We start from the raw sequence: 25,078 nt of genomic DNA, 5'->3' as shown, positions 1-25,078 counted from the left end.
TAAATCGAAATCTAAATAGCTTTCGACGTTTATGATTTCTGTTATACTTTTAAAATCTTTATTCGATGCATATGATATATTTTTATTTTATTGAAAATGCACTAAGTTAAACGAAGACTTAATACTATGACAGGAAGACTGTGTTCTTTTTTTGTTTTTTTTGGGGGGGGGAAGATTATGCAGTTAACAGCAATGACTAGATACGAGTTAATACGTGTTTTTCTACCCATTTATATATCTTAGGGCATGCCGCAATGTGCTCCGCACATGGGTTCCGACGACAAAGCCAATGAAGTAAGCAATGTTCGCCGTCCCGGATGAACACCCAGATTCTCCCAGTTTATCCATGATAGGCGAGCTGTTAGATCTGAACCATAGAAGAGATATATATTAATTTCGAAACGACCATTTTTAAACTGATTTGACTGATCGTACCACTTGTATTCCAATTGGCTCGATCTGCTTTGATTTCACCGCGCAGACACTTTTCCACATATGTGAGCGGATCGTAATCTGTTTGGAGGACCTCTCTCAGTAAGGATATATAGGCAATTGCCAATCGTAGAGTATCAATTTTGCTTAGACGCTTCTCATATGGAAATGTTGGTACATGGACACGTAACTCATCGAAGGCGGAATTTATGCTACTGCAGAGCGCAACAGGCACACACATGGAAGAAAAATGCTAATTAGGAATCTTTTCAAACGCGATGAATTAATATCACAAATGTGTAAAATGGAAAAGACCATTTAGTGTACCCAGTTGGTGCGGACCTCTGGATGCGTTTCCTTTCCCTGACACTGGCCTGTTGTCGTTGAATCTTATAGTTTGATGCAGTTGTGCCATACGCAGCATTTGCAGCTGCTCCGGATGTGCTAGCTGCTGTAGCAGATACCCCGCTAACTCCACCAGCTCCGCCGACGCCATTGCCTCCGGCAGGATTGCCTGCTCCGCTGCTGCTGGCACTGGGGCTATTGCACATCATGGGCGTGGTATTATTCGAATTGTGCATTGCCATTGAATTGGTCGAAGAGTCGAGTAGATTTTCTGCATATTTAACTTATATTTTTAGTTCTAACATTTTGGACATCCTTTTTCTTTCCTGGACTTACCTCCACTATGCTGCAAATAGTGCTGTTGAATGTGTCGCAAATTATTCGAGTTGAGGCGCAATCCATTATTCCCATTGCCACTTCCAGCAGTTACCCCAGAGTTCTGATGTTGACCCGCATAGATGCAAGAGGGTAAATCATTTATGAGATCGTCGTCAAAGTTGTGAAACGGCAAGTGGCTATGTGAAAGGATGAAGAGTTGAAATTGATATGGCAGCTGATGTAAATCCATTGCAATTGCCGGCGGCAACTTTATGTATACATTTTTAAGCGGAATACTAGGTTCAAATGTCACAGTTTATTTTAAAACGTCGTTTCACAATTTTATAAAGAGAATTCCTTTTTATTTTTTAATTCTCGTTTTTTTTTTTTACACGTTGCCTACTTTTAGGCGATGACTCCTTTACGACTTTAACTACTTTTTTTATTTACTGTAGTTATCACTTTATGCTCCATAATTTAATTTATCTTACCTTATAGGTGGAGAGGAGGATGAATCTGGTAATTGATTTCGGGACATATTCTTTGCTATTTGTTATCCACTTTACACACTTCCGTTGTCCAATAAGTTTCAATGTCTAATGAGCACATCTCCTGGGATTTCGGTGGCTTTTATAGTTCCAATTGGAAATACCACAACTACCAGGCTACACAGAGATGCAACCCACCCCTGTAGCATCCTTTGAAATCATTCCTATTCGCTGTACGCACAAACTCAATGGGCGGAGCCTGTCAAGTACAGGGTGACTTTCCATTGCCAAGAAGGACGTCCTGTGAAAAAATTGGGCTTATTTGCTTGTCCATGTTGCCCTCCAATTTATTAAAGTTAATTATGGTTATTACAATTTTCATGGTAAGCTGTCAAAGATTTTCCTTTAAGATACTGAGTGTTAAGAACAGATTTGATTGTTTCTTTTAAGAAAACTACTGTCTGCAAGCCTTTTTGAACATTCTTTTTGGTGTAGGGCATTGTTTGAACATGTTTGCCGACTGTTACTTCTCTCATTTTCCGTTTGTGCTTTGTGCTTTCACCTGTTTTTGACATTTTGCCATTATATTTCGCACAGCATGCGACCGCCATGTTTTTTTCCATGACAGCTTAATAAACAGAGAGTTGGGACAGACAAGCCCATTCAAAAAGAGAGTAAACGAGACAGACAGCGGAAAGTGGCGAGAAAAAAAGGGGGAACATCATATCATCCCTAACTCGTGCAGAGGCTATAACTTTTCAGCCATATGCAAAGCTAAACTTTGGAATATCTGTCAGTAATTGGAGTCGTATATAGCGGCATCAACCTCCAACCTGTTGAAGAGGATTCCCACGGGACTGCAAGCCAACTATATAGATCACATTGGGATAGCATGCCACAACATTTTACAGATCATTTAACAAAATCGTGCTAGGGACATGTAACCACAGACCATTCACATTCATTGTCAACAAGCATTTCACGGACCAGCCAATTGTTGAAATTGAATTATGTTTATTTGATGTTATGGTTTACTCGCAAATTAGCTATGTCACCAAGGACCAGAACCGCCCCTGCAGGCGACCCGGTCGCGTGTAGTAACCCCGAGGCGCGAAAAACCAATGCGCAACCGAACAACAATATGTTAAGGACGAACGGATGCGCGCAAACCTTTTCATTACCAGACAAATTTGCTGGTGCACGCGTCGGCGCACACTCCGCACACACACACTCTACAACGATCCTGTCACCCCTCATTCCATCCCCGCTTCCAACTGATGACAGTAATCAGTTTTGATGCAGGATAAGTGCCGATGCCCGTGCGTACAACACGGCGCTAGCCCAAAGCTGACATCCTTAAGTGAAATCTTGTTACAAACCAATGTAAACACGATTGTTAATTTAACTTTTAGCAATCGTTGCAGGAAAAATAGGACCAACCCCCTCTCCGCTCCGGCTCAGCTCAACTTGACTGGACTCAGAAGACTGGCTCTGGTTGCGGTGGATATGTCATTGGGCCACAATTAAATTATCGCATTTCAAATAAGAGATCCCGACAAACCTACCGAGTCCATCGAGTGTGGGAAAAACAAAAATAAATATTCAACTCGTATTTGATTTGCATAAATTGTTCGAAAAGAACTTTTTAAAGCCAGTCAAACAAATTAATTGGGTAGATATATTTGGTTTGCTTAGGATATAGAAAGGGATTGCTAAGCTGCTTAAAGAAAGAGTTTGTACAAGCATGAAAACTCAATTAATGTATGGCAGTGCAGAATATTTTCATTCGCAAACAAAATCTGATCATTTATACTTTATAATTATATAAAATATGGTTCATTTCAATTTACAACCCATCATTTTGATTTAATTTATGTATTTTATTATATTATATAATATATAAGACTTGGTATATACCACATAATTCCAAAATATTTTAGGTCATTTAGTATTAAGGACAATAACAAAACACTGCGCAGCAAATTGGCTTTCCTAAAATTGCATAAAACAGAACTACGGAATTATCAATTCAAATCTATATAAATATACCTATATTGATATAAAAATAAACTAAATGCATCCTGTAGATAACTGAACCAAGAACAATTATCTTAAATCTAAATAAACTTTAACAAGTCATGTCCAAATAATTGGATGGAAGGGTTCGCGCACAAGGGAAAAAAAGAAAACAGATTGATAGTGTCAAGGAACGGCGGGAACACATCAAGCACAGTGACAGTCCCACTCCCAGGATACGGCACTCTCAACCCCAAGCGTTGAGTTTCTCGTATCTGGAACATATCGATTAGCGTTTTGCATCCAAACCAGAGCACCCAAAGCAAATTCATCTGTGAAATCAGTTCTGTGTATTCCAAGTACGGCACACGACCAAATAAAGAGCAAGGACTCGTTCCACTCGTTGACGCACTTCTCTGCAGGATAATCCCACCCCATCCCCTTTACCACAAACAACGACCACAATTCGTTGCGGCCGCTTTAACTGCTTGAAGCAATTGTCTGCGAAATTGTTTGTTTATTTTGATGTTGTTTAATGCGTGCTAAGTCCTTGCCATGATTTTATATCCGTGTTGAAATATCCTGGGAAAAGTAAATAGCCACAAAACGAGTCTTTCAAGCGAGGTGAATTGGCGCCAAATGGAAAACCTCTCTCTGAAAGCTTTATGTCCCCACGGACATACAACAAGGGGAGCTTATTTTCATAAATGCTTTCAAAGGTTTTGAACTTATACAAGCTTTATAGGAGAGTCCTAAATGTACAATATCCCTTTTTCATATATTCCTCTGGAATTTTAAAAATGCCTTTGTTTATTTATTGCTTATTAACTCATTCGAGTGACAATTCTATGTTCCTAATGTATCTACTTCAAACGAAAGATTGAAAAGTTTGAATCTAAAAGCAATTAAAATTTTTAATCATTTATTAACTCATATAGTATTGTTGATCTTTTACCAGCCTTATAATTATACTAATGTTGGGATTTTATTAAAGTTTACATGGGGAAACTTTTTTAAAGAATCAACAAAATGTCAATTGATTATCATTCCGTAAAAATGCTTCGAGTGTTGGAACAATTTTAAAATCAATTAAACAATAACACTATTGGCAATTGTAATGTCCTCTACATAAACAGTTTGTGTGTATATATGTAGGTACTACATATATTATTTATACACATCGACTTTAACAATTCCCATTTATTTTTGTTAATTTGGTGGCCTTGCGATGGTCTCATAAGTGGATAAGTCAACCATGACCTCGTATATGGTCTGCTCGTTGGAAAAGAAATCCAATAATTTAATGCTTAATGTTTTAACAATTTCTTGCTTTTTTATTCTGTTGATAAATACTTAACACGCACTTAGCATCTTCATCATCATCATTATCATGATTATCGTATAACTAAACTAAAACAAAATCCGGGGTTATGTCAGTTCATTCTGTTTGAACAATGTTGTCATTCAGCTGTCAATTATACGCATACACCGCTCACACATTCATATAAATTTGCAGTGTGTGTTTGTTATAAATAAAAGAGCTTTTAATTTTATTCAATGAACGTGTAAATACGTTTTAATGGTCCACAAAATCAGTCCTCAAACCCCTCCCAGAAACAAAAAACATCAAAAAATTACCAAAAACGACATCCCCACCCAACTACCCCACACCCATTCCCATGTCATGTTCTTTTCACAGCTTATTCGCAATTATAAGCCAGAGATGCAGGTTAACATCAATGGAACAGAAGCTTCTATACTCTTACTAGATCAAACCAACAAAATTGTCAAGACTAGCCAAGTGAAGATCTTCGAAAAATGAATACAAATTCGAGGTAGGAATCGCTTGTTATGAGCTTTCTTAGAAATATATTTAAGGTTAATTATTTCTAACTTTAATGCAAACTTCTTAACATAAAAGAGTATAACAAATATTTTCCAATTCTTTTTGTTTAAAGTATTATTGTTGCAAATAGTTAAATTTATGGTATTGATGAGCTTATTTAGCAAATGGTTTAAGTGTCGGGAACGGTCAACTTCTTAAAACACCCTGCCGTTTGGCAAGAGTATTGAATATCAAAAGCATAGTAAATAACTAGCGGCCTACTGAATTTTTGATTTTTTGTTTTTTGTTTTTTCGGTAGAATTCGCAATCGCAGTAGTCCGTAGCACTTTGAGTATGTAGCATGTAGTACGCGTAGTAAGTAGTCATCGGGCGACAACAACTTTGACTTTAAGGCTGACCACCATTTTCAGTTGACTCAGTTGGCCACAGTCGGTTGCACAGTGAACACACACGTTCGGCAGAAATCTCCAATCACAAATGGCGCGCAAAATTCAATAAAATCGAACGCCTGCAATAACTGTAAAAACAGTAACCTGAATCGGAACTGAAATTGAAAACTAAACTCGAGCTTGTCCTACGCATACTTAAACCTAATTTTCGTACCGTAAATACCTACACGTTTAATCCATTTAGAATATTCACTTGGGCGGTCCTAAATGAAACGTGAACGTGATTTATGTGGCCCCCCAAAAAAAATATAAGCAAATAACCCCCAGTGAGCAGTCATAACTGAATACGTATGTATTTCTATACGAATGCCCCGAATGTTCTACATATACATACATACATACATGCAGATTTACTATATATATTACTTTCTGTTTGATTTGATATACTACAAAGTGAAATAAAACAAAAGCGAAATTAATAAAAAATAACAGCAAGGCACATGGTCAAGTGGCCAGAGGCAAACCAATGCCGGTGATAAGAGAGCTACCCACACTGCTGGGCTTGGCCCCGATAAGAGTTTCAAGAGTCGTGGGGCGCCAAGTCGTAAATTAAGTAGCTAAAAAACGCGATAGAAGACTCGCAGTCATATTCTCAGCGAACTAAATAGCCAATTCGGCGCATAATTACAATTATATTAATTAGTTGTCATTTCGAATTGCTCATTGTGCCATATTGATTAATTCAACAAATAATACCAACAAAAAACCACAATGCCAAAACGTCAAAATCATGATGGGAATTCCGAATTGGATGTGGAATTGCCATTGCTTTCGTCGCAGGAGCACCCCAAAAGTAAGTAAACCAGTTAAGTTGGTCAAAACGAAACTAAACCGCACACTAAACACACACATGCCAACACCAAGCAGGGTTGGAATTTGAGGGGCCCCCCAAAACAAAATGCAATCAAAAGATTAAATCTGGTTAGTTTAAATTGCTTGTCCAATTGATATAAATAAATCCGCAAAAGTGATGTCAACTATAGCACTTTTATAGATTAGATTTCGAAGATTATTAATAGAAAAAGTAAAAGAAAAGAAAGTCCCAATACCTTAGGACTAGAACTTGTTGAGTTAATTTATAAAGATTAAATAAAATTTCACAAATGTTTTATATCATTGAACTGATAGACAAGAATCGAAGGGGCTAGACCTTTAGTTTATTAGAACTTAACCCCTTTTTAGTCCCATAGCGCACCTGAGTCACCTGAGCAATGTCTTGGCCATAAATCAGTGACACTTGCATATTATTGCAATAGAGCTTGGGCTGAAGGAGAGCTAAGTAGGTTTGGTATTCGGGTTGAAGTAAAGTATTTGTTTGCCATTTAATTTATGGAAATCGTGTAGCGCCATTTAAACTAATTAGAATATGTTGATATAGAACTGCCACAGCCGTGCCCCCTGCTTGGGCTTAAGGTTGGTTCATAGTCCATTTATATGTTCTGTTTGATTGTTTGTTTGTTCCATTGATAAAAGCTCGTGTTGTTTTTTTATTTGTTAACTATTTATTTATTTCTGCGGGGCTTGTGAATTAAAAATAAACACATTTCCATTTGCATGCAAAAGCAATAATATGTACAAAAATTTATTTAATGACTTTTAAATGCAAATAAATATAATGGCGAGAATTGCAGTTAACCAAGCTGGTTTTATCACATGTAGCAAAAAATGTGCTTGAGCAATTTGTTTGTTACGTTATGAATGAAATTCTGATAAGCGTGAATTGCCCTAATAATAATAATCTTGACTTTGTTTTTCCAGCTGTAGACAGTTTAATAGTATGGTTGGGTGCCAAAGACTGACAAATTGATTTTGGCCCTATATGAAGTCACAAATATTACTGGTATAACTTAGAGAACTTTGTTACTAGGAAATGTATTTCCTGTTTTAGAATTATTTGTCCTTATAATAATTATAAAAATGAAGTAAGAATGTCACGATATACACAAATGCGAAAGCTTGGAAAGGTGGCGATTAAAATATATTAGCCTTTTGAAATAAATTACTCTCACAGAAATGATAGATCAATGTTTTGCTTTCAGAAAATCCTATGATCTACATGTACATAACGAAATACTGAAATCCATTTGAGTTTGTAAAAACAAATATAGACACAGTTAGAGGTACATAAACACAGATCGTTTTTGTTGTCAACAATGATAAATTTAGAATGATTTCTCAAACGAATTTCTCATTAATCACACACGAAGTATATCGTTGATGTGTTTATTAGATTTTCAATACATTTAATCATAAAGAGTTTCCGTTAAAACTAGCTCACACGGGACAACAGGATGTATGAGTAATATTTCATAAAAGTTCAAAGATAACAGGGAATTGAAAACGTATAAATAAAATTGTTTGTTCTTTCAATATTATCAACAAATTGCCATTACTAAACATTCTTTAAACTTGTCTCGGTTGGAAATTAATGTTTGATTAATACCAAAACTCACAATTGATTGCCTCATCACAGTTCGTTTGATGTCTTATTTAATTAACATTAGCATTAGGCATTTAGCAACTGAACAAAGAGTACTTACTATTTGTTGTTCATTTAGTTGATATAGGCATTAATCGTCATAATAGATAAAAATAATAATACAAGCGGTGTCTTTTCTGCAACAATGTAAGCCACGTTTTAGTCTAAGTAAACTCTAAAGAATTACCCCCATATCAAAGTGTTGGGTTTTCTTTTTTTGTCTGGTCTTGTCGTAACAAGATAAACCAATAAAAAACTATGGATGGAATAAATGGCTATGAAAGCCAAAATACTACTGCCCACATTCACAGCCGTCGTTTTGGTGGTGTTAAACAGGAACAACTAAAAATATTGTTTTAGACTTGTTTTTGAAATACGCATTGCTTTGCCGTCCATGATTTCGATGCGTATTTTACCAAAAAAAAAAAAAAAAACGTGAGTCCAAAATACAAATACCCCATCAGCAAGGGTATTATAATACTATATAATAACAGCAATAGTAAATTGTCATTAAACAATCATCAACGGCAAGAATCGCCATCGTTATTCATACACCCCAAAAAAAGTGTCAACAAATTGTCGTAAATTTTTGTGTGTTTTTTCTCCCCATTTTGTTCGCTCTCGTTGTTTATTTGTAGTATTTTTCGTTGTTGATGTGATCTATCAGGCAAATTGGCTACTGACAGACATGCTTGGCGATCCGACAGGCAATCGCTATGGTATAATTATGGCACGGCACGTTCCGTCTATAGACTGACCATTGATGTGTCTCAAACCAAATGGCCAGATCAACTAGTCAAACCGTAATGTGCAGTTAGTATTCTCAATCATTTCGTTTTATATCAAAATGATTTATATATTTTGATGCATATTCAGCGAATATGTAACTACTCTTCTTTGCTTAAAAGTTCATAATAGGGCATTGTTCCATATTAAAAGCAAATTATTGATTAGTGTTTGGTATATAAATGTAGCATACTTTTAGGAAAACAATTGATTAATTAATGGATTTCTTAATTTTAATCTATCTGATGTTTAAAAATTTTGTTTTCAAGTTTAAATTTAATTTTTAGATAACAGAAATATTGTTAAAATATTTAACAATTATTTTTAGGAAATTTTTAAAAAATTTCACTGCATTGCTGCCTTTAGTTAATTACTGATACTTTAACTTAGAGAAACAAATAATTAGACAAATTTTAGAGAGTTTATCAAACATAAAAAAGCTCAAGAAACCTATCGCAATTTCACATACCCTAAGGTGAAGAAAGAGTATATAAATAATAGTGAGTAAAGCAATTGCCGGCGATTAAATAACAACAGCAACAGTTTTGCGCGCCAAACAAATAAGAGACTAACTAAAGCTCTCTTCGTTTGGTTTAAGAGAACGCGCATCAGCAGGTGCAGCAGCAGCATAAACAAAATAACGATAACAAAAACGACTGCGAACGTGGCAGCGGCAGAGACGGCAACGCGGACGACGACTACAACTACGACTACGTAGTAATCGGCTGGCAAAGAATGGTCCAAAAATCTCAAACAAACAGCATTCTAGGCATCCCACAAACATTTGCGCTGAAGCTCTGGCAGCATCGACGTTGCCGTCGTCGTTGACTTTGACGTCGCTGTTGCAGGCAGACAACGACAACAACGATTGCCATCGGGAAGAGGTGGCATAAAGAGGCAAAGTTATAAAAGTTCTTCGCAATTTAGACGAACGCTCAGTTGCTCTTGGTCATTCGTTGTGCGAACTTGGCTCCACAGCAACAGCTACAGCAGCAGCAGCAGCAGAAGTAGCGACAGCAACACAACGCAACGCAACCCAAAACAACAAACAACAATTCTCTGTCTCTGACGGAATCTCGACACATCGGCAACATCATTAATAGTAGCATCATCTAAGTAACAACAGCCAAGCAGAGCAGGAAGAGTTCTTTTTTATTTAAATTTTTGCTTATTTTGTGTGAAAGCAACAAAAAAAAAAAAAAAAAAAAAGGAAAAAAGCAAGAAAAAGAAAAAAAAAAAAAAAAAAAAACGGCCAAACAAGAAGAACCACTAAGAATTTTGCGGGTGCGTGAGTGCGCATAGTATAAAATTAAATAAATGAGAAATAACAACAAATGCGAGTGGCAACAACAGTGACACCAGCAACAGCAACAACAACAATAATGTATATACGAAAATATGTGCCAATATATAGAAAAAAGTTTATACTTATGATTTTCTCAGAAAACCATAAATAACACACAGGGCGCAACCCACACAGAATAGAAAATATACTTCATCATTTTCCTTTGCTTCATTCTGCTCTGGTCTTGGACTTTTTACTTTTCTTTTTTGTTGTTGTTGATGTTCTATCTTGGCAAACGTCATTGATATTATTATTTCTATTATTTTAACTATTTATGATTGCTGCTTTCTGTGGTTGTTGTTGCTGCTCCTGTTGTTCAAATTGCTGTCAGTTAAGCGTAAAGAGCGCGCGATTTCACGCTGCGTATGAGTAATAAAAAAATTTGAATAAACAACAAATTAAAAGTGTTTTATAAATTTTAGCAAAAAAAACAAAAAATTGCAATACAAACATTAGAAAAAAAAAATTGCCGTGTAAAGTTATATCTATGTATATGTGTCCCTCAGTATCCGTTTTGGACTAGTGCAACGAACGTAAAGCGCATAAAGTAGTCAGCAACACGCGCCAGGCGACGGATTTCCGCGCCAAAACAATACAAAGAAAAAAAAAACAATAAAGAAAAACCATCAAAACTCCAACTCAACACACGCAACAGCAACAGGAAACGGGTAAAGGAAATCAGCAACTGCAGCAACCAACAGTCACACCAGCACCAGCAGCACCAGCAGCAACACCAGCTTAGGCAGCCTTGCCAATTGTGCAGTAAAACGTGCGGTGCAGAATTGGCCCACACGCACCCACCTACACCCTCTTACCAACAGAAACACCGAGGGACAGTAACAACGGCAGCAACAAGACCAACACTAGGAACAGCAGCGGCAGCAGCAGCAGCAGCAACAACAATAGCAAATTGTTTTGTATATCCATAAGGTAAGCTCATTACGGGCATAGAACTCGGTGACGTTGACAACGCGAAAGCTGGGTGTGTGTGTGTGTGTGTGTGAGGAGGCACACCTTCCTACCGCCCATCTTATACCCATCAGCATTGGCATCAGCATCTCCTCTTTGCTCATGGCCTGTGGACGTGCCGCCAGGCTATGTTTGCTTTGCTTTTGCTTTTGCTTTGTTTGTTTATTTGTGTGTCTTTTTTTCCTTTCTTTTATTTTTTTGTACTGCTGTCGTTGTTGTTGTTGAGTATTTTCTCAGTCTATTTGTTTATTTGTCTGTATGTGTGTCTGTGTGGAAGCTTTAGAGCAATAACAACAATAAGGATAACAATGGCAACGAGAATGACTTTATCCTGACAGATTGTTCGCATTCATAAAATATACTTATAATGGAAACTCGTCGTCTACAATATATACACATCAGTTTTTTCAGTGTGAATTTAATGAATTTAATAAATTTGTTATTTCGAATAACATTATTATGATTAACATTAATTAATGTAAAGAAACTTATCCAACATTGGCAAGAAAAAAAATTTGTAAAATCTCCGTCTAATTGAATTTTGTTATCCGAAGTTTTTGCATAGAAAGAAAATCGTTCTATTTAATAAATAAGATCTGGTTCCGTTTGATAATATCATTATTTTTTTTTTCTATTTAGTTATTTTTTTCATCTCACTGAAGCGCACATCAAGTAAACAAGTCAACGCAAACTTAACACTTATTTAACATTATCTTCATCTTCAATTACAGCACAAGAAATTCTAATTAGTCAAATTACGGCACACAGTTTAATTGTAATTGAAATGAAGTATGCATAATAAAAGACAAGGGGCAATTTCGCTTAACCCAAACGAAGTGAGCCCCATGTCATGTGAGAAGTCAAAGATGAATATTTGAATAGTATCTCACTTGTGTTTCGTTTCTTGGAAACTTGACAATGCATTCAAACAGAAAATCAAACATTGTCATTTGGCTTTGGCAATCACCTGACGCCGGTTTACGCCCCCTTTATCATCATCAAGCTAAACCAACTTTGTCTCCTCCATCTTCTTTATCACCCTTAGCCCGCTTATTGTCATCGTTATATCAATCTCTTTGGCAAGCTTATAGCCATACTTCACTCTAAGGTTATGCTAATGGCGGAAGCAATGCTGATTGGAAGAGCATAAAAGTAGCAAAAGTGGCAGCACTTTGAAATTGAAATTCTAATCAAAAAAGGAGAAAAAAATTCTAGGATGTGTGTGCGTGTGTGTGTGTGTTTGCGGAATCCTTTTGGTATTGTAGCTGCTTAGCTGGCTAAATTTGAAATTGCCAAACGATTTGCTATTCGATTAACAATGGGCTATAGCTTCGTTTTGGGTGGCTGCTTTTGGGCGATGAGGGTAAGCGGTGTTTGGATTAACATGGAGAACCATTAACAACAACTGTAGTAATAATATTGCACAAATACAGACAAATCGAAATGGAAATAGATTTTTGCAAATTCATGTTGACAACAATGGACCAGAATATGGAACAGCGTTTACATTAAGGTTTACAACTAAATAGAAGAAAAATATATTGACTGCTCAACGAATATGGGGTACTCTTTTAAAAAAACAACAAAAGTTAGTATTTTACACACATTAGTTTGGGTAAAGAAACGATCTACGCAAATTATTCTAAAGACCAAAGTGAAACGAAATGAAGTGAGTTTATTTTGCCAACTTAGTAAGAAAATGTATATGACCTTTGGGCCAGTATTCCAGTATTGCCAATGGCGCTGATGACCTATATATGTATGTACATACATACATATAGCTAGATAGGTACACCGGTTTTTTCTTTCACCCCTTCCCCTTTTAGTCAAACTACAAACACGGTCCGATTCCAAGTCCAGTCGGCAGTCCGGCTGTATCTCCATCTGTTTGTTCGTTTGTTTGTTGTTGAAATGTGAAAATCATGAAGCGAAAGTGGACACACACACAATCACAACTCAGACTGGCAGTGGAAAAAGAAGCAAATGAGAAGCAAAGGGTGGGAGTGGTATTATGAGGAATGGGAGCAGAGGAAGGAAGTTTTCTAAAAGACCCTTCAATGGAGGACGAACGAACGAACGAGCAAGCGGAATTGCCATATTGCAATTTCTTTTGCCGTAGAAAATTAAATTTTTTTTCTTCTTACCTAAAAATTTACATAATGTACATATATCAACACATTGTATAGTTTAGTGGCACGTGGAATGAGATGCAGAGCGAGTGGATATGTGGCACACGCCCACTTTTACAATAAAAACGCAAAAAAAAAAACTCTTTGTGGTTTGTGCCTTTTCAATTGATTCGATTTGATTTGATTCCTGTATGTGTGTGAGGGTTCTCAACAATCATTGGATAATGATTTTGGCATTTGGAGATTTTGTGCAAAATTTTTGTGTCATTTTATGAATCCTGATGATGATGATCACCAACAATTTATGTGGCAATTGTTGTCAATGTGTGCCTCAAGTATGCATTTGGCAATCTGATTTGAGGCCCATTTGAATGGCAAACGAAAGGGCACCGCAGGGCACGAATTGTGTGTGTGTGTGTGTTAAAACCGCTGACACATGGTTTTTTGATTTGGAATTTTATGTCATTGTTATTACTGTAGTACAATTAGGCTTAAGGAGCGACAGAGAAAGAAGACATCATCATTTCATTGGGGTTATGATCTATAAAGGGATATTTGGAATCAATAAAATTTTTTATGATCTATTCGTAGGCATGGACTTTGTATATAATTAATAGACCCCAAAAACTAAAACTGTATAGAATCATATATTTCATTATGTTGTGACAAAGTTTTATAGCCAATTAGGGAATATATACTCGTCAAAAATTTAAAAATAATATACCATTTTCAATAATTGGCACGAAAATTGTTGATTGATCTTTCTAGTTATAAAGGAGACACACCAAAATAATAAGAATAATTTTGATTGATCGATGATTCAGAGAAATGATTTTAATAAAATAAATAGAAAACTGTTTTTTATTTGCTTGGTTTCTTTCCATTCGTCTTTGTAGGAAATTTCCAGTTCGAATACAGGAAAAGCCTATTTTGTTTGGCAACATTTTGTTTAGACCATAAAAAGTTGCCGCCTTTAAGTATTTATTTCCTTGATTTATCAAACAATTTAGTCACAATAGTTTTTCTATAAGTTTTTCAAAATAATTTATGGGCAATGGTTTTTGTGTGTTTTATTTGAATTTTTAGGTTTGTTTAGATTTCAGTTACCAGAATCGTTCGTATATTTATGTATGGACGCCTATTTACGCGCACAAAATGCCAAAAATAATCAATTGTGTTAATTGCATGGCTGGGAAAAGTAGAATTATTTACATTGTATATCAAGTGAGCACGTACAAGTGGAAAATTCAAATTCAAATTGTTTATAATGTTTTACAAAATTAATGCGTTTTTGCGCAAAACTCAAGTGCGAAAATCGAACAAGAAATTCAAACTCAATTTTTGTTATTTTCCAAAAAGAATATTAAGTATACGCCGCATATGTCGTTTTTGTTTACTTATCTTATGTTGCGGTGCGGTGCGGTGATGGAAATCTATACAGAGCAAGAGAGATGAGAGCAATAGCAGCAGCTGCAATTAGTGTGACAAGTGACAAGTGTGAAGGGGCTAGTTTTCCCTTCCCCCTTTTCTGCCATCATGATGATGTCCACATGATGATGGGCTGTCATCCAACGGGATGTTGTCGCTTGTCTGGCTCGTCACTCATCACTCATCGCTCATTTGGCGGCGGTACGCGCGTGGCTTTTGCCGGCGCAAGTATTGAAAAGATTACTACATATTATCCACTTGGCAAAAGTGTATGACAAGTAGTCTCGGCCAAAAACGGTGCATAATAAACAAATCCTATAAAATGTGCAAAAAAAAAAACTAGCTTGCCAAACGTCATTGAGTGAGAGAAAGTGCGAAAGAGATGTCAGATAAGCGTCATCTTTATCATTGTCACCAGCATAACCATTACCACCTGCTTCACCCCACACCACCTCACCATGGTACAATCTCATTCAGCTGCTGCTGAAGCATAGTCGTATCATGAAAGTGAATGCACTTTTATATGCATGGCCGCTAATTACAGCGACAATTTGTCTATCCCCATCGCCCACCTCCGCCTCCCCCACGCCTATCACCCAACACCAACAGCAGCCCGCTTAATTTTTCTCTTGCTGTAGTCCCTTGAGTTAAAAAAAAGTGGCGGACTAGCTAAACTATGACGAAATTTATATACCCTTAGGAAGTCTGTTAACTAGCCTAAGATACTTGACTAAAAAAGGCTCACAAGAACTCTCAAGACAGAAGTCAATGAGGTTTCTGTTACTTAGTTAAAGTTATCTCAAGCTCTTTTATGGCAAATATTTACTTTTATATGCTATTTGATATATTTTTGTTCTGGCAAGTGTATACGAAATATTAAAACTTATATATTTTATGAGGATTTGGTACATTATTTAAATCTCTGCAGTTATAATTTATACATCTTGGCAATTGTTAGCCTCTGTGAATAGAGTGAAATAAGTGATAGCTAATTGTTTGGGGAAATCCCTATGATTTGTCATTAAATTCTGAGAAAATTGAAAAATCTATGAAAATCTTATTGTATGTCGTATTTATGCAACCACAGGTAATCAAGTATGTGAATAGTTTAGTAGAAAATTTTCACTTTAAATGTACATACATATGTAAACCACAAAGGTTTTCCATAGCTAAGAATTCTCTCTCTTTTGCATATGCTAATTTTAATTAATCATTTTCGTTTCATATACCCAAGTAACACAAAACAAAAAACCAATCTAAACGAATTATTAATGGTCATTTGTTAATGACAACACCGACGACTGACTGGCAAGTACTTGGATCCAATAAATGATAAGGGGGCCTGACGGGGGTATCGAGAGCTCTCAACTCTGGCATTGACTTTTCAATTGAAACAAATCATTATTTGAGCATCATATATGTATGTATGTACATAGTACATATATCTTTTTCAATTGAGCTCACGCCGATCCAACAGGCCAGCGATCTAGCTTTTGGTCTGAGTCTGGGTCTGGGTCTGGGCTGTTGAAGCGTGTCAAAAGATCGCACCCACCCACCCACCATTCAACGCAATCGGTATCGGGTGTGAACTTGAATTTGAAATTGAATGGATGTAAAAACCGGGACTACAACAGGGTAAAAAAAAAAAAAAAACATGCATTTTTATGATCTATAGACAATTTCACTATGTAATAATAATTAACAATTTGATATGGACTGTTGCAGCTTAATTTGCAATTTGCATTTCAAGAGTGTGTGTATTTATAGATGCGGGAACACCTATAAAACATTAATCTGCATACAAATATAAAACTGGATCGACTTGTACAGCACAATATATTCTTATAGTCAATAATTAATTAACTTATGAAGTCTTACAAACAAGACCAATTAAAAAGTATTATTTATTATGGGAATATAGTTTAAGTTATAGTGCCATAACTTTCAATAAGGAAATAAAAACTGACATTCTGACTTACAATCAAGTAGAATACATAATTTATCAGTTTTTCATCTATAATTTTAGACAATTCTTAGTTATTGCAATGATCAGCGGAGTTACCAGAAAGTATTACTTGAAATCTATTACTATTTATTCAGAGTTTATAACAAAGTTATCAATTTTTTATTGAACTGTATTAATTTATTTTACTCATCCTTAATTTCAACTGATGGGGAGAGTATTTTACTTTTTTATCGCAAAATAGTTTGTAGATACGTAAGATTTATTTAATTTATTCATATTTAAATTTAATATACATACGTGTATATGGGCAAGCAACTTGCCAAACAATTATTAATGGGCTGGCAGTAAATTGCCATACATGGTAATATAGTAACATGGCCAACAGAGGAAGAGAATCAGAGAGAGGGTGAAGTGAGGTTGTAGGCGGAGGGATTACAAAAGGCAGCTGTCCATTGCTGGTGCTCTGATGCTGTTTGGTGCGGCTGCTGGCTGCTGCGACAGCTGCAAAATGCAATTAGCGTTATTTTCAGCTTGCCAGCGTGAGATTGCACATACGCCCCATGTGTACGTGTGAGCCACGAGTTGAAGGTAACATGGCACTCTGCACTGGGCAATGGGCGACAACGACTACGTAGTTTATAGCATTGAGATTGGACGACAAAGCCTGCCATTCTGTGCGTGCGACGACCTTCAACAGGCAGTCAGTGTCGTGTTGTCCCCTTGCCAAAACCTATTAAAGAACATTTTACGACTGCAGTAAAGTTTACTGATCGGAAAAGACGATGCCACAGGAATGAAATGTGTATGTGTGTTGATAAAATTGATAATTCATTATCCTGACGAAGCAGCTGCTTCTGCTTCCCTCCTAGTCCACCTACTTTTCCTCGTCTTCATAATACCCTTTAGAGCCAACCGCTTGCGGCATTACCCGGACACGCTTCGTTTACTGTGTTTACAAGTGCGTGAAAATTTGCGCTTAACTGCTTATCACGTGCGGTTGGAATTGGTTGGAATTTCACTGCGACAGCCAAGTGCCCACTGGCCACATATGCAAATCCTTCACTGACAGTAACAGGAAGATAGAAAGGGAAAGAGAGAAAGTGAGAGGTGGGGAAAGAGATAGTATGCAAATGCAATATTTAAGCTTAGCTGTGTGGCAGCTGTGGGCAAAAACCATGTGAAATTTTCACACAAATTGTGGTGTATTATTATGACAGATTTGAAAATTATTTAATCTAATGAATTTATTCGTCTATCTCTTTCTGTCTTTGTTTAAGTTGGCATTGAAATACAAATTAAAGCCATTGAAATCAATTCTATTTGACTTGCAGAAAAATTGCTTAATTATATGTAAGACAGCAAGCGATAGCAAAAGGATTAACATTAACCATTTAATGCGGCTAAGCAAGGGCAGGCAGGGGATTGAGAGACTGATTTAGGCAAAAGTTTTGTTGCCTACTTTTTGGCATTGATACCTATATGTGTGTATAGAACTTCCATAGAAACTATAAAGGCTAGTTCTCTCGCACCCTACTTCCCCCTTTCGGCGTTTCGATGCTGGCAAATCCCAAACAAAGCCAATGCTCTACAAAAGCCCCGCTAACCACAAAGAAAGGCAACGAAAGAATGGAGGAGAAAATAAAAGGAAAAAAAAAAGAAAAGTTGAACCAGCAAACTGAGCAAAGGACACGAACATGTATAACATTGAGAGTCTGGTCGCCATCATTCGCCCCATTCTACTATCCCTATTCCCCGTCTTCCTTTCCACCCCCCACGCAATTACATTAAATCTTAGCTATTATTCTTTTACTTTTGTATACAAAACACAAGGCAAACTTTTGCTGGTCTTTCGGATTCTGTTGGGTTTACTTACTTGTGCGAGTGTGTGATTGTGTGTGTGTGTGTGTGTGTAGTGCAGTTAATCGCCATCCAACGTGATTGAATTCCATCGAACGCAGGTTAAGCAATGGCCAATGGACTAATAAATGAAATAGAGTCGCCCTCAGTCGCTTCACTTGACTTAAGGCTGTTTCTGGTTCGGATTCTGCTACTGATTCTGATTCTGACTTGGCTTGATGGTTTATGGCCCAGTCACAGTCACTGACCACTTAACTAATTGAGGTCTTTTGTGTGCTCATGACACGCACAATATAAATTTCTTTACTCCTACCAAATACCCTTCAATATCATGTGTTTAAACTTATTTAAATTTGAATGCAGCTTAATAAAGTGCAAGTTAATACAAATTAATTACTCAAACTCTAATCATGTATTGAATTACTAGTTATCATTGTCCGCTTGCTTAAGAATTTGTTAAAAAAGTAAAACAAAAAAGTTCTGAGTAAATAACATTTTGTCCTGGCAATAGAACGTTTAGTTTTGACTGGAGAACTTTATACATTACAAATTTAACCTGGGATTCGAATTAAGAGGATGATAAACCCTTAAATTAATTAGGAAGGTTTTTTTTTTGAAGCTTTTGCATGATACCCTATTTAATTTTCTTATTATTAACTTATTCTCATTTCTGCGTTCAAACTCATTACAGTTCCTTTGTGTATCATGCACGACACCGGCAAACCGTCCCCAAACACCAACACCAACACCAATACCAATACCCCACCTACACAGGTAACACCACAATCGCCGGTGGCCATAGCTGGAAAGGCACCTGGCGGAGCTTCTGCCGATGACGAGGATGAAACCGATGTTATTGGAGATCTTATTGGTCACTACGGCAAATGGCAACTGGTGATGACAGTTCTGTTATCACTGTTCCAAATACCCAATACATTTCATATCTCATCATCGGTTTATCAGGCAGCCAACAAGGACTTCTGGTGCCAGAGGCCAGAAAATTTGCAACACTTACCCATCGATGTGTGGCGCAATGTTAGCAATTCCAGTGACAATTGCCATCAACGAGATGACATCAATTGGAGTCAATTGGGCAACGAGACGACGTTGACACTGTTGCAGGTAAGTGGCAGCAGTAGTAGCAAGGATACGGACTGCTCATGCATAAAATCCTATTTGTTAGTCAGTCAGTCATGGATAACTAACACTTTTATCGCCACTTGCAGCAACTTGCGAACGGTGCTGGTAATGATGCCAAGCTGGTGGCATGCCAGAGCTGGGAATATGAGACACACGATAATGTGGGCAACACCTGGACATCGGAATGGGATCTGGTATGCGATAAGGAGCACTTGAAAAATGTTGCTGAGATGTTCTTTCTGCTTGGTGTGGCAACAGGTGGCATAATTTCCGGGTATCTATCCGACAAGTTTGGGCGCAAAACAATGCTCTTCATATCGGCTGTGCTGCAGACCATATTCGGTGAGTGCGGGGAGTGGGGAACGAGTGTTTAGCAGGTAGTAGCTAGTAGACATCGTCATCAAGTAAAGGCCATGGCCAGCTCTACACACACAGACGACAAAAGTCAATGTGACATTGGCAATGCCATCGTCGCCATAGTTATCGTGAACTTGGCCATGTCTGGGGGTCAACACAAGAGACCGTACGGCAGGAAAGATAGGGAGGCAGATTGGCTAGAGGGCCAGCCATTGCAGCTGGCAACCTTGTTGTCCTTGTTGATTAAATCTCATGCAATGTAATTGAAATTTGCATTCAAAAGGACATTACTAATGAGGGATTTCAGCAAGCCTGTGTACAAACTGTCAACATGCATGTAAAAGGATGCCTTTTTGAATTGAAAAGAACATTCGAATTGATTTTAAACAAAAGCTATGGTTTAAACAAATGCACTTAAAACGCAGAAAAATAAGTGGATAGCAGAAACAATTTACCTTTAGCTTTATTAAGTTCAATTGAGGCAAATTTCGTTTGCAAAACAGAAAGACAAAGAGTCAATAGAAATTCTCATAATATCATTTCTCATTACAGGTCTCTGGCTGTACATTTGCAGCTCATTTAATCTCTATCTAACTTTGCGTGCCCTTCTCGGTTTGGTGTCCGTATCGGTTACATATTCGGGCCTAATATTAGCCATTGAATATGTGGATGGCAAATGGCGTACCATTGCTGGCATGTATAATCTATTTCCACTGCCAATCTGCTATATGATCATCTCGGGACTCGCATATCTAACACAGGATTATCAACGTCTACAATTATGCATTGGATTGCCTGGCATTTTTCTATGCTTTTTATGGTAAGTTTTACCGTAAACACAACGAAAGGAAAACAGGAAAAACTGTAAACGTGAAAACAACAAAAACACAAAATTTAAAATTTCTGCATAGATCACAGACATAGCCAAACGGCTGGGTAATAAATAAAGTCTATCGCGTGGGTGTCCCAATTATAAACATAAGATGCGGCACATGTTTCCCCTAATTTATTTAATTTTCCTGATTTGATTTCATGCTGGTGCTGCTACTACTACTAATGATGACGATGATGATGATGGCGCTGTTGATAATGATGTTGTTAATCGTGATCTGTCGACAGGTTTGTAGTGCCCGAATCACCGCGTTGGCTATTGGTCAAGGGCCGCATCGACGAGGTGCGCCGGATCATCGAATCGGCAGCCAAATTTAATGGACGCCAATTGCCCCCTGATTATCAGCTAACACCGCCCACACAAGAGAGCAGCTCACAGGATTTTACATATCTATTTCGATCCAGTTATCTGAGACGCATCTCCATTTGTTTTCTATGCATTTGGTTTACCATGAATTTGGTCTACTATGGCATTATTTTAAATATGAGTTCGTTTGGCGGCAATGTCTATTTGAATTCGGTAAGTCATCACAAAATTGATTTTAGCACATTAAGCAACGTTCCACATTGCGTATACGCAATAAACATTTAAAATTTAACACGTGTTAAGTGCCCCCAACCCCAGACTCTCAACTGAAGGGGAAGATAACGATGAAGATGATGTCCATCGACTAATTGGATTTGCCAGCCATTGCAGGCATTCCATCACAGCCAGACAGAATAGCCGGAATAGATGGACAGACATAAATACAGACATTTAGATGGACCGAAATGTGTTTGAAATCAAATTATGATGTTGATGTTGCTTTACAAGTGCTCAGTGGCAATCCTCTAAAGCTGTCAGCCATCTTAATCTCGTGGAATTTCACTCAGTCGATGGGCTCGCCCCTTCTTCCTTTCTCGACACTCATTCCATCACTTTCTTTATACATCTGTTAAATTTTGGCCCTTGGCCAGCTAAATGCTATAATAGTGTTGGCCATCTATATAGCTTAAACGCTAAAAGCAAGCCATTTCAAGGTGTAGAGCAGCTAAAAAATGTTTAAAAATTACAATGTTAAATTTAAAAATAACTAATACATTTCATTAATAGTTTAATTAATTCTGTCGACTTTGTGAACATATAAAGTGATCTCTCGTGATTTGTAAATACTTCCTTTACGTTATACTATATATTATAAAGACTTTAACAATATTTATTTATGGCTTTTGATAGTTTTTTAAAATAAGAAAAAGGTTAGATACAATTTTTCTCAAGAAAGACAACCTAGAAACCAACCAATATCTCATATTTTAATAAATATCCCATTGCTCATCTCTGATCAACCAGACAATGGGGATGCCAAAGTATTTGCTTTTTTTTCTTCTATTTAGCTAATTTATTGCATAATTTATTTTGACATCGCATGGCGCACCTTTGATGCCATGATGATTTAGAGCGCCGCGACGTGTCGCACCATCAAAAGTGACATCTTTGCTAATCTTTTGTCCTACTCCTCTGCCTTCACCTCTTATACAGGCGCTAGCTGGCCTAGTGGAAGTGCCAGCCATTGCGGTGGCCATGTACATTATCACCAAGGTGGGCAAAAAGTGGCTTTTCTGTGCCACTTTGATCTGTTCCGGCGTGGCCTGTTTTTGTGCTGCCATGACTGAGGGACGCGAAGATATGCTCTGGCTGAAAATCACATTCCTGATGATGGGAAAGTTCACTATTAGTGCAGGAAATACCATAATGCCAGTGTATACAGCGGAACTATATCCAACGCCCATTAGAAATGTGGGAGTCGGTGCTTGTAATTTGGCTGCTGGATTGGCTTTAATCCTAACACCCTATTTGTCCCTGCTTGTAAGTTAAAAATTATAAGAATATCAATATTAATAAGTTAACTTTAAACTATTGTTCTTTTTGGTTTTCAGAATAAAATCGAAGGTCATTTGTTAATGACGATACTTACAGCTTGGAGCATTTTTGGTGGCTTTGTGGTGCTTTTCCTGCCAGAGACGGCTGTAAGAAGCAAACCCACTGCAACAGCATCAGGCGGAAGCAGTCAACAAAATGCCAATGCCAATGTCAATGCCAGTGCCAATGCGGCCAAACAGGTGTAATAAATCCCCTATATCTCTCCCGCCCTCCCTAGTAAATATTTTGGCTGGTCCAAAGTATGTACATAATCAACACAAACAAAAAATGAAAAAGATAAATAATCATCAACTGATTACTTTACCAACTTTAGAATTATCCAAGTACACAGCCCCAAAAATGAATTACTATACTATATTTGACATATCCACCGCCTCAGCCACCTTCCTGAAACTTAAATAAAACGAAGACCCCAAAAACCACAAAAGCGAATAATATATACATACATATATATATATATATATAGAATGAGTTGTATCGAAATCGAATGTCCATCATAATGCCATTTGCAAGGCATCAGTCAGGCAGGACCTTGTTTTGCTTAGCCATGTAGTGAGTATCTGTATCTTTAAAATAAAACCACAACAACAACAACAAAATCGACAAGTAACAATGGCTTATAGCTTATATAGAATAAGAATTTAAAGTCGAAAATAAGATGAGTTGATAATGGCATAATTTTCGGTTATACCGAAACTTATCAGTTTTACACAAAATGAGACTAATAATAACAAAACACAAATAGGGCAAAAAAACCCATTAGTAATCTGTAGAAATCTTAATATATTATTATATAAACGATTATCCATCTTTGAAAAATACTTATCAAAATTATTAAGTTCTTTGTGTAAATATGAATAAAACTGCCAAAAGTTTGATTGTTGTTAAATCAATGCATGTATAAGTATTGTTAATCTACTTTAATAACAAAAACAAATCCCCAATATTCTTGTCAATAACGTCTTGTCAATATCTCAACGTGACCGTACACATAATCTCGTCGTTTTATCGTCGTCGTCGTCTATTAAATATTGCCTCCATATATAATGATACCTAATGATTTTAGACAAAATGTAACAAATTCAAATTCAGCGGAAACAACAAAACAAATCGTAATCTCTAGTAATTGTAGTCAATTAATCATTAGTAGGTGGTATATATACTAGATATATATACATATATATATATACACGGACAAAATATATGTAAAACTAAATTATGGGTCAATTATGCACATACTTTTAATTCTCGAAAGAAAAATAAATCATCTATAGAAATCAAATTTTCCAATATAATGCATTTAACAATAACAATTTGTATGTATAATTCTACTAATGTATATGTATATGTATTTCTATGTATGTATGTTGTGGAAAACAATCACAATTGGAAAAAAAAGCTTAAACAAACAAATGCCAATGTTACAATTTCTTGCTTGTTGTATGTACTTACTACTTATGTTTATAAAAACAAAAAACCTAATAATACTTATCTTATTATTTTTGTTGTTAACTGTACTTACAAAAGTATATGCAAATGTTAAGCCAAAACAGTTTTCGTTTATGTTTTTGTCCTTTTAGAATAATTTAAGTTAATTTTTACAAAATAAACAAAAAAAATCATAAACATATATAGCAATATAATCATGTTAAATCGTAAAAGAAAAAAACCAGAACAAAAATAAAATTCAAAGTGAGGGATAATAAGAAATAATGAATGCATAAATCTATGCAATTGTTGTACTAAATCCAAAATACATAGTTACCAAAGCGAAATCAGAAAACAAAAAATGCAATTATAGTGTCAAAATGAGAATATACTTAAATATAATATAATACAATAAATCAATAAATATGTGGAAAAAAATAACAAAACTTTGATTCATTTCTTAAAACAATGGAAATGTTATTATTTAG

The 25,078-nt window shown here is 36.4% G+C and overlaps 2 protein-coding genes across 8 annotated transcripts; one reads left to right on the top strand and one right to left on the bottom strand.

Annotated features, from left to right (window-relative positions):
- Positions 1–168: 168 nt before the first annotated feature.
- Fer2 (48 related 2) lies at positions 169–1,687 on the bottom strand. Of its 2 annotated transcripts, none has more exons than XM_068300971.1 (5): positions 1,587–1,687; positions 1,114–1,292; positions 760–1,048; positions 436–647; positions 169–367 (listed from the first exon to the last, which is right to left on the bottom strand). In XM_068300971.1, exons 1-5 carry the CDS (start codon positions 1,631–1,633, stop codon positions 240–242), a joined length of 855 nt encoding a protein of 284 aa, XP_068157072.1. In that variant the 5' UTR covers positions 1,634–1,687; the 3' UTR covers positions 169–239. The 2 variants fall into 2 exon arrangements, with proteins under 2 accessions (XP_068157072.1, XP_068157073.1); XM_068300972.1 differs by having other exon boundaries at positions 775–1,048.
- A 4,171-nt stretch (positions 1,688–5,858) lies between these two features.
- LOC137585285 (organic cation transporter protein) lies at positions 5,859–24,977 on the top strand. Of its 6 annotated transcripts, none has more exons than XM_068300998.1 (8): positions 10,115–10,275; positions 10,927–11,434; positions 19,545–19,975; positions 20,080–20,335; positions 20,903–21,170; positions 21,470–21,761; positions 22,761–23,087; positions 23,159–24,977. In XM_068300998.1, exons 3-8 carry the CDS (start codon positions 19,559–19,561, stop codon positions 23,345–23,347), a joined length of 1,749 nt encoding a protein of 582 aa, XP_068157099.1. In that variant the 5' UTR covers positions 10,115–10,275; positions 10,927–11,434; positions 19,545–19,558; the 3' UTR covers positions 23,348–24,977. The 6 variants fall into 6 exon arrangements, with proteins under 6 accessions (XP_068157095.1, XP_068157099.1, XP_068157096.1 ...); XM_068300995.1 differs by having other exon boundaries at positions 10,115–10,443; XM_068300999.1 differs by having other exon boundaries at positions 10,120–10,261; positions 11,011–11,434.
- Positions 24,978–25,078: the final 101 nt, after the last annotated feature.

The sequence above is a fragment of the Drosophila tropicalis genome, unplaced genomic scaffold (genome assembly GCF_018151085.1).
Source record: "Drosophila tropicalis isolate 14030-0801.00 unplaced genomic scaffold, ASM1815108v1 contig_878, whole genome shotgun sequence".
NCBI classification, from domain to species: Eukaryota; Metazoa; Arthropoda; class Insecta; order Diptera; family Drosophilidae; genus Drosophila; species Drosophila tropicalis.
The sequence above is the reverse complement of the archived record's forward strand: the minus strand, read 5'-3'. Positions and strand labels throughout refer to the sequence as shown.